Source organism: Elephantulus edwardii, unplaced genomic scaffold (genome assembly GCF_000299155.1).
Source record: "Elephantulus edwardii isolate Elephantulus edwardi_28Jun2011 unplaced genomic scaffold, EleEdw1.0 scaffold00218, whole genome shotgun sequence".
Lineage (NCBI taxonomy): Eukaryota > Metazoa > Chordata > Mammalia > Macroscelidea > Macroscelididae > Elephantulus > Elephantulus edwardii.
Window position 1 is genome coordinate 403,319 of NW_006399968.1, and position 10,948 is coordinate 414,266.

The 10,948-nt window shown below is 39.7% G+C and overlaps 1 protein-coding gene across 1 annotated transcript in view; it reads right to left on the reverse strand.

Moving 5' to 3' along the window:
• The window catches only part of AIDA (axin interactor, dorsalization associated), a 117,566-nt gene that overhangs the window by 79,190 nt on the left and 27,428 nt on the right, over window positions 1-10,948 (reverse strand). Inside the window, exon 2 of the mRNA XM_006898033.1 lies at window positions 6,993-7,062. Within this exon, the coding sequence (XP_006898095.1) occupies window positions 6,993-7,062 (70 nt within the window). The remainder of the gene's footprint in view (window positions 1-6,992; window positions 7,063-10,948) is intronic.

Consider the following 10,948-nt stretch of genomic DNA (forward strand, 5'->3'; position numbering starts at 1 on the left):
GAATTGGCAGATACAGAAGAATTTAATGAAATAACATATGAGTAAGAGCCTATGGTGATGAAGGAAGAAGTTTAAGCTGCTTTGAAGGAAATAGCAAAAAATAAGGCCCCAGGAATAGTCAACTTATATACTCAGATATTTCTAATGTTGTGCATCTAAGTGTTGGAGTTTGCACTATCAATTCTATGCCAACTTTCTAATCAATTTGGTGGTTTGACTGTTAACTGTAGTGTACCAACATAGCCAGGAATCTCAGTATAACTATCCCATGTGTTGTAAATTCTAAGTTTTATGAAGTTAGTGAAGCAAGACTGTAGACAGTGCTAATCTAATGAAAAATTCTCATGTGTGTGGACTGTACATATATATTGTATGTATGTAAGTATAATAGTTATTGTTGTTATATACCCTCATGTTGGAGCAGACCCTCCAGCAGGTTTTCAGAGGCAGTAAATTGCATGGGAAGAGACTGCTCGTCTTTATGCTCAAACCATGCATCTTTAGGTTGGCAGCACAACTGCTTACCACTCAGCCACCAGAGCTCCCCTTAATATATGTATTGAATCTGTTAAAGTTACAGAGCTTTTGCCCAAATTTGAATCTGTCGCATAACTTCCTGACTTGATCCTACAAGGTCTTTGACCTTAAAGCCTGTAATCTGAGACATTTCATCACTTTCTGCTGACAAACTAAACTCAATAACTTCAAGAGATGCTTCTCTCTTGAGGTCTGTTACATAGACCTATGACTGGTCAGCCTTTACAAGCATGTCAGTCATTTCTTTGGGGTGGGGGGGAAATCTCTCACATGTATGCCTGCGTAAGTGTATGTATATGTGTGTGAGTGTGTATATAATACATATTTTATTTGTATTTTTCAAAAAACACAAGTGGCAACTATACACATGGAGCTCATTTGGTGGACTATATAGGTATATCTGTGGAAAGTGTTGATGGAAAGGCTCATTATCAACAGAAAATACAAGGCTAGGGGCTGACTGTGAACAGATCAGCCAATATGTAAGTTCAAAACAAGCTCACAAAAACTGAAATACAACTTTAAGACTATCTCATCTGAAGTTAAAAAATCATCTCAAGAATAGATTTGATGCATTGAACAATAATAATCAAATAAGTTGTGGGATAACAACAAGAATATCATCTATGAAGGAAGAAAAAGGTCAATACAAAGAAAACTAAGACATAAAAGACCAAAATGGATGTCAGAAGACATATTGAAAATTATAATAGAACAAAGAGGCCAAAAGAAAAGGAATAAATTATGAAGTAAAAGGCATTAACAGCTAGAGAAGACAAAGGAAAGTATTGTAAGAAAATAAGGAAAGAGCCGGAGTTAGAAAATAAAGAAGGAAGAACTTTACATTTTTCAGGATAAAACTACTGAAAAATAAATTCAGTTCTCGAGTTGCAATAAAGAAGGATGTTATGAGCAAAATCTTAAATAATGCAGGAAAAATAAAAAGAAGACAGAAGGCAACACAGAGTCACTGTATCAAAAAGAATTGACACTGAAATATTTCATGAATATTATATGATCAAGAACGAACAGTAACAAAATAAAAAGTTCAAGCTGCAACTGAAAGCACTGATAGATGCTGGATGTGTCCATGAGACTATGTTAAAAAAAAATTGGAAGATAAGTACCTGGGCAACTGGTACTGGGAGACTACCAATTATGTTATATATTTGTTCCCTATCCAAAAACAGGTGATCCAAGAGAATGTAGAAGTTATCAAACAATATAATTAATATTACATGCCAAGTAAAATATGGCTGAAAAAATATTTAAAAATAACTACAAGGACCTATCTACAGGGAACTTCCAGAAATTCAAGTTAGATTCAGAAGAGGTTGTGGCACCAAGCATTTAAAGTGTTGATGTCAGATTGATCTGGGTTGAAAGCAGATAAAACCAGAAAAATGTTTGTGTTTTGTTGACTATGTGAAATCATTTGACTGTATGGATCATACAAAATTATGGTTAACACTGAGAAGAATGAGAATTTCAGAACATTCAATTATCCTAAGAAACCCATACCTACAACAAGAAACTATTGTCCAACAGAACAAGGAAATGAGATACAGTGATTTTATTAATAAGATGGAGCATATCAGAGATCATAAGTATGGTACAGAACAGGGTAAGATTCAGGCCTGTTTGTTTTTTAGGGTGACTATGAGTTATAGTTCACTTGATAGCACCTACCAACCAGAACATAGAAAATTCACTGGTTTTACTTCTGTAGAGAACCCAGCCTAAGAGAGGTGGTATACTTGTTGTTGTTGTTATGTGCTCATGAATAGTCTGCGACTCATAGCGACCCTATGTACAACGGCCCTAAACCCTGCTCTATCCTGTGCCAATCTTAGTGTCTCTGACACACTCACCCCCATTACCCCAGTTACTGAATCAATCCATCTCATCGAGGGTCTTCCTCTCTTGCCCTGTCCAAGCATGATGTCCTCTCCGAGGACTGGCTTCTCCTTGTAACATGTCTAAAGTACATCAGACGAAGCTTCAGAATCTTTGCCTTCAAGGAGCACCCTGGTCTCACCCTTTCTAGGATGAACCTGTTTGTTCTCCAAGCAGTCCACGGCATATTCAATACTCCAGCACCACAGCTCAAAGGCATCAATTCTTCTTCTATCATCTCTAGTCATTATCCAGCTTTCTCATGCATAACAAGTAATTGCAAAGACTATGGCCTGGACCAGGTGCACCTTAGCCTCCAGACTGACATCATTGCTCTTCATGCTTTAGAGAGGTCTCTAAGAGCAGACTTTCCCAATACAATTCATCTTTTAATTTCCTGGCTGCTGATACTATGATTGTGGAGCCAAGCACACTAAAGCTGTTAACAATCTCAATCTTTTCACTATCTATCATGATACTGCCAATAGGCCCAGTGGTGAGAATCTTTGTTTCCTTGAGGTTGAGCTTCAATCCATATTTAAGGTATATTTCTTATAGAATTATTATTTCTTCCCTTAAACAAATCAAACATTTCCTCATTGGCCATTATTTTCAAAGGCAAAAACTCTAAGTCTCCTAAAGTTAGGGGCAAGTCTTTGGGTCTGGAATCTGAAGATTTCCAGAAAGGCTCAAGTAAGATCTCTCAATGCTCAGAGAAACACAAGTATTCAAGATGCACACCAATACGGAAAGCAATCAAGTAACAGCATAAATAACAGATGATGCTGTTATAGTGTTTATCAGCAAGTATCAATTTAAAAAAAATACTCTAATTACAGCAATGTAAGTTTTGGTTTTGAGTTGGTTATTTTAAAAAGAGAAATAATGAGATTCCAAGATGGCAGCAGTGGCGTAAACAACGTGGTGAGCTGCAGGAGCAGCTGACCATGTGGAGGAGGGCCACCATGACCTTCTACAGACCTCTGTTTATTGATAATTGAACAGTTAAACATTTGATGACTGGTCCTCGGTGCAGATTGAAGCTCAAATCAGGAGTTCAAGGATTCCCAGGAAGGAATGGGTGAGTCCCGTGGTTCCCAGCTCCCTGCTGCTGAGTCCCCGCTGCTGCCGCAGCTCCATGAGGCTCCCACCACCAGACCCCAGGGATCCCCTCACCCGAGATGGACAGTAGGTACCACCCCCCAACCCCACCCCCGCCTAGGCTGGTGCAGCAGAGCCACCACACCACAGCCGAGTGGACTGGTTCTGTAGAGAATTCTTGGAGTCAAGATGGCAGCGGTGAGAGACAGGGTGGCAGGATGGGGTTTCCCTGGGCAGGCCAGAGAAGATTACCAGTACAATGGATTGATGAGAGTCTCTGTGAGCTGTCTACGACTCAAGGACATTTAACTGTGGCAGCATGTCCGAGATGGCAGATAGCCTCAATGCACTGCATCTTTTGATCTGCTGTTTGCCTTTGCCTAGAACTATTTAGACCTGGGGGGGGGGGTGCTGTTCACTACTCTCAGGTCCCCTTCTCCACATATAAAGGGGGAGGGCAGTGACACCTACTTCAAATTACAGTATGACCACTTATTGGGGGGGAGTAATGGTGGCAGTATCTGAATTGGGGACGCTATCTCTGGTCACATGGTATTCAGTGAGGCGCTGGGTCTGGATGGGGGGGTGAAATTTGTGGGAGGAGGGTTTGGTGGGGGAGGGTGTCAGCCAGCCCCGGGGGTGTGTCGCCCACCAGCGAGGGTTGCCATCCAGCCCTCAGGGCTGGCGGTTCGTTAGGGCCCCTGTTGGGTAGCAGGGCAAGCTGTCCCTCGAGGTGAGCTCTTCAGCCCTCGGATTATACCATCTGACCCCTGCGTAGAAAAAAAACTGCCTAGGGTATACAGAGAATTTTATTTAGGCTACTTTCCTCCAGCCTCTCCCCCAGTACACCCATAAGTAACACCCCCAAAACCCTTCTATTTGTAACTAACAAGTTTGTTCTTTCTACATTTGCTCCCTTTTCTATAGGTAATCTTAACACCGAATTTTACTCCAGATCTAACCCTGAACCCAGTTCCAGAGACAAAAAGGAAATACAATGGCCAGTTAAGGAAGCAAAGGAGGATGGAGCCTCAGGGTTCAGTCAGCCATCCCCACTGGACTCACCTGGGAAAACACTTTTCAGTCCAGAGGGGAGTAAATGTCAGGGAAACATCTTCTAACAGAACAAGAAGGCAAACAGCTTCAACCCAAGACCACCAGTAAGGTGATAAAGTGTGCTCCCTTTCCCCCTTCACATCAACACCCCTGATTCAGCATGAAGAAGCCAGCGAGTCTGTACCCAATTCCCAAATGAGAAATCCACAAGTGAAAAATACAGTTTGTTTAATCACCATTGCCCTGAATCATCTGGTCCTCACTGGATCCTTTTCATTTCCTTCATCTCCTCCCCGCAACCAACCAAATTGTACAGCATTGCAACTGCATCCCTGCAATTTTCATCCCTGCCCATCCTCACCCTTCTGCTTCCAACCCTCACTTCTGTGTATCTCCAACATGTTTTGTCCAATAAAATTGAAAAAAAAAAGAAAGAGAGAGAGAAAAAAATAATAATTACATAAGCCCTAAAGAAATCCACTGATTTAATTCCATTCTCATAGTTGGAACTGCCTCCTAGAGTTCTTGATGTTGTAAATCCTTATGGGAGTAGATTGCTTAATCTTTCTCCCATGGAGTGACTGGTGCATTCAAACCACTGAATTTTCAGATAGTTGACCAGTGCTTAACCTACTGCATTTTAAGGCTTCTTACCTACATTACATAAAGTAGATTTTAAACACTTAAAAAATGCAAATATATTAACTTGTGTAGTAAGTATGGCTAACTCTAAAGATAGGGTGTTTTTCACTCCAAATTCCTACAATGGATTAAAAAAAATACGTTTATTCACTTCTTTCAAATGGATTTCAACTCATAATAAACTTCCATTGGGTTCCCAAGGATATAAATTTATGTTGTTGTTTTTGTTGCTATGTGCCGTCGAGTCGTTTCCGACTCATAGCGACCCTATGCACAACAGCCCTAAACTCTGCTCTATCCTGCACCAACCGCACCGCCTCTGACACACCCATCCCGATTACCCCAGTCACCGAATCAATCCATCTCATAGAGGGTCTTCCCCTCCTGCGCTGTCCCTCAACCCTCCCAAGCATGATGTCTCTCTCCAAGGACCCGTCCCTCCTGGCAACATGTCCAAAGTATGTCAGACGAAGCCCCAGAATCCTTGCCTCCAAGGAGTAGCTTGGTTTAATCCTCTCCAAGATGAATCTGTTTGTTTTCCTGGCAGTCCATGGTACATTCAGTACTCTTCTCCAGCACCACAGCTCAAAAGCATTCACTCTCCTTCTGTCCTCCCTAGTCATTGTCCAACTCTCTGATGCATAACAAGCGATTGCAAAGACCATGTGTGCAAAAATTACATCTCTACTCACCCTTTATTTTAAAAGAAGAAAAATTTAAAGTAGCCAATTAGATCACCCTTGTTTTATCCATCGTCTTAGGAGATGGTGTGTCTTACCACATAGATATTTAGAGAAAGATTGGCCTCAATTTAAGAAAAAACAAAAACACAAAGAAACACTGTCATCACTTGCTAAGATTAAAATTTGACTTAACACTAGATTCTTCTTTAAGCTAGGAGAAAAATGGGAGTTGTTTCTCTCAGTTTTCCCAATTTTTTAGAGGAAAGTTTCATAAAATATCTAGTTTTTCATAATTTCTTATAATACAGGAAATCAATGTGACATGCATATTCAAGGAAAAATTAAAGGTAAAAAGCTATCACTGGAATATTTTGTAATGTCATGTATTTATTTTGTTAATGAATTTGTGTATCAAATTCTTGAGCTGTTATAGTTGTTAGATATCATCCAATTAACTACAACATACAGCGACCCTATGAACAACATACTGAAATTCTCCCTATCTTGTGCCATTCTCATGATCTCAGACATGCTGGAGCCCCTTGTTAGTCACTATATCCATCTAGATCATTAAGGGTCTTCATATCTTGCATTGCCCATTCCCAGCATAATGTCTTTTCCTAAGGATTAGCTGGTGTTTTTTTCTACAGTTGTAAGGTTTTCTAATTTATTTGGTTTTGATTTGTTTTTAATGAGAGGCAGCTGACAAGCAGTATAGAAGCTCAAGGTAAAAAAAGTGTTGAGTTGGGATGTAATTACAATTCTATTGTCTAAGTCAACACTCATTCCCTCTCTAAGCAAAGTCTGAATGGCCTCTATTAAAGTTAAATAAATTCTAGATGTCTTGTACTAGACAAAACTGAGTAAAGAAATTCATTAAAAGATAGATCACATGGTACTTCCAAATGATCACTTAATGATAAAATTAAACTCAGGCAAAGTATAATCAGCATCATTTTTTTTATTTAAGAAAAGTATAGTAGGTTTGTGTTTGCTTTTTTTGTTTAACTGATTCAAAAGACAGAATCCCTTGGATCTGAAGTCTGATAGATAGATTCAAAGATTATTTTATGGTACCTTTTGTTCTTCTGTAAATTCAGAATTATTATGGGAAGCTTGGGCCTCTCTTTGTAAATGTCTTGCTAATCTGCAAGCAGAAAAAAAACACACACATTCTTTAAAATGAAAGAGTGCAAATTATTTCAAGTATAACAAGATGAAATAAATCTTTAAAACAACCATGAATTATAGTAATATGTTACCCTGTTTCCAAAGTATAACTTTACATTATCTTAAGAATCAAACTCTTTATACATAGATGATTAAAATAAGATAAAATATTTTTCATACTGTTTTACTGGGACAAATTTCACCTCTGCAAAGTCAAAATAGAATCTTAGAGGTTATTGTTGTTTTTACTGTTATGTGCTGTCCGGTTGCTTGTGACACATAGTGACATCATTAGTACAACAGCCCTAATCCCTGCTCTATCCTGTTCCAACCTTACTATCTCTAACTCACCTACCCCCACTACCCTGGTCACTCAATTAATCCAGGTCTTCCTCGCCTGTGCTGACCATCCACTCTCGCAAGCATGATGTCCCTCTCCAAGGATTGTTCCCATCTTGCAACATGCCCAAAGTAAAGGAGACAAAGCTTCAGAATGTTTGCCTCCAAGGAGCAGTCTAGTTTCACCCTCTCTAGGACAAACCTGTTTGTTCTCTTAGCAGTCCATGTTATATTCAGTACTCTTCTCCAGCATCACAGCTCCAAGGAATCAATTTTCTTTCCATCATCCCTAGTCATTGTCCAGCTTTGTGATACATAAGGAGTAATTGCGAAGACACACCTGGATCAGGATAACCTTAGTCTCCAGACTGACATAGTTGCTCGTCAGTACTCTGGAGAGGTCCCTGACAGTAGACTTTCCAAATGTAATTAATCTTTTAATTTCTGGGCTGTTAGTACAGAGAGTATCAGAGGAATGTCTATCTGTGTTTCATTGACTATGCAAAGGCATTTGACTATGTGGATTACAATAAACTGTGGCTGACTCTAAGAAGAATGGGAATATCAGAACACTTGATTGTGTTTATGTGAAACCTATACTTGGACCAGGAGATAGTCATCAGAACAAAGCAAAGAAACATCACATTGTTTAAAATCAGGAGTGTAAAGGCCAGGGATGTGTCCTATCTCCATACCTTTTCAATCTATATGTGGAACAGATTATCTGGGAGGCTGGGCTCTATGAGGAGAAATGTGGCATCAAAAGTGGAAAAAGAACTCATCAACCTGCATTACGCAGAGGGCACAACCTTGCTGAAACTGAGGAGAATCTGAAGTGCTTGCTGCAGAAGGTCAAGGACCTGAAGTGCCTGCTGCAGAAGGTCAAGGACTGCAGCCTTAACTGTGGATAGAAGCTAAGCACCAAGAAAACAAAGATTCTCACCACTGCGACAACTGGAAACATCATGATAGACAGTGAAGAGATTGAGACTGTTAACAGCTTCAGTTTGCTAGGCTCAATAAACTTAGAGGTAGAAAGAATTTCAAATGACATGTAATCCAACATCCTTCTGTATGCCTGGATTGCTTCAATATAACAAGTCAGTAGTTATTAAAATTCTGCTCTAACACTTCCAATGATTATCAATAATTGTACCAGTAAGAGTTACTTTATCAATCTATCATTAATTTGCCGATGACAAAGTGATAATAACTACTCACTGCTGTGGAGTCAGTTCTGACTCATAGCTCACCCCCACCCCCCATCACATTTCCAAGGCAGTACACTACCTGGGAGAAGTCTTTCCATCTTTCTTTTGCAGAGGAGCTAGTGGATTCAAAACCACCAGACACATACAACCTTTGGGTTAGCAGAGCAACTATGCAGACTATGCCACCAGAGCTCTCAGCACCGATAGGACTTTGTCAAAATATACCTTCTGGAGAGATTTTTTTTTTATGGCAAGGAAATAAAACTCTATAAATTAGACAAGGAAATCATTATTAATATAATTAACGTAAGACTTAAAATATCAACTAGGACTGAGGCTTGTTTCCCAAGAGAAGATGGCACTAGCTCAAGCTCCACAGTGAGGACTCAAAATAATCTCTAAGAAAGCAAAAATCAACAAGACTCTTATTGTTATATGCCATTGAGTCACCTGTGAATCATAGAGATCCTATTTACAACAGCCCTAAATCCTGTTCTATGCTGTGTCTATCATATTGTCTCTGACATACCTACCGCCATTACCCTAGTCACTGAATCAATCCATTTCATAGAGGGTCTTCCTCTCTTGCCCTGTCCCCCCACCCTATCAAGCATGATGTCCCTCTCCAAGGACTGGTCACCCTTACAAGATGGCCAAAGTATGTCAGATGAAGCTTCAGAATCCTTGCCTTCAAGGAGCAGGCTGGTTTCAACCTCTCTAGGACGAACGTGTTTGTTCTAGCAGGCACTCTTTTCCAGAACCACAGCTCAAAGGCATCAATTCTCCTTCTATCATCCCTAGTCATTGTCCAGGTTTCTGATGAACAGCAAGTAATTGCAAAGACTGTGGCCTCGGTCAGACACAACTTAGTTTGCAAACTGACATCATTGTTCTTCAGTCCTTTGGAGAAGTCTCTGACAGCAGACTCTCTCAATATGCAATTCATTTTTTAATTTGCTGGCTGCTGGTACCAAAAGTGTTCACTGTGGAGCAAAGCAAACTAAAGCTGTTAATAATCTCAATCTCTTCATCATCTATCATGATGCTGCCAATTGGCCCAGTGGTAAGAATCTTTTGTTTTCCTGATGTTGAGTTCTTGACCTTCTGCATCAAGCTCTTAAGGTCCTCCTCGGTTTCCGCAAACAAGGTTGTGTTATCTGTATAACGTTGAAGGTTGATGAGTTTTCCTCTACATTTTTCCTCATAGAGCCTAGTTTCTGGATTATCTGTTCTGCATATAGATTAAAAAGTATGAAGATAGGACACATCCCTGGCTATACACCCTTCGCAATTTTGTACCATGCAATGTTTCCTTGCTCTGTTCTGATGATTACCTCCAGGTCCAAGTATAGGTTTCACATAAGCACAATCAAGTGTTACGGAATTCATAGAAGGGGTTTAGAGATGCTAATATTAATTAGATGTAATAAATAAACTCCTTATATTAGCTCTAGTTTCATTGTTTAGGGCTATGGTCTTAGAGGACAATCTAGTCAATGTCTCTCTCACGCTTTTATTTTTGTGGAGTCTGAAATGACTTCTAGTTGACTCGTATTGGATTTTTGAGACTATACATCACACAATACCACTATCATTCAGATATATGCACCAACAACCAGAGCCAAAGAAGAAGAAATAGATGATTTCTACGAACTCTTACAGTCGGAGATAGATCGGACATGCAATCAAGATGCATTGATAATGATGAGTGACTGGAACGAAAAAGTTGAGAACAGAGAATAAGAATCAGTAGTGGGAAAATATGGGCTTGGTGACAGAAATTAAGCTGGAGATAGAATGATTGATTGGATTTTGTACAATCAATGACTTACTCATTGCAAATGCATTTTATAAGAATCATAAACGCAGGTCATACACATGGATTTCACCTGATGGTATGCATAGGAATCAGATCGATTACATCTGTGGAAAAAACTGCTGGAGAAGCTCAATATCAGCTGTGAAAACTAGACCCGGAACTGATTGTGGAACAGACCACCAACTACTCATATGCAAGTTCCAGTTGAAACCGAGGAAAATTAAAGCAAATACACAGGAACCAAAATATGACTTCGATTTCATCCAACCTGAATTTCAGAATCATCTCAGGAACAGGTTTGAGGTCTTGAACACTAATGAGTGAAGACCAGATGAGCTGTGGAAGGATGTCAAATGTATCATCTAGGAAGAGTGCAAATGGTCATTACAAAGACAGAAGAGGAAGAAAAGACCAAAATGGATGTGAAGATTGCACTGGAGCATAGAGAAGCCATGCACAAGGAAGAATTCAAGATACTAAAGAGCTGAACAGAA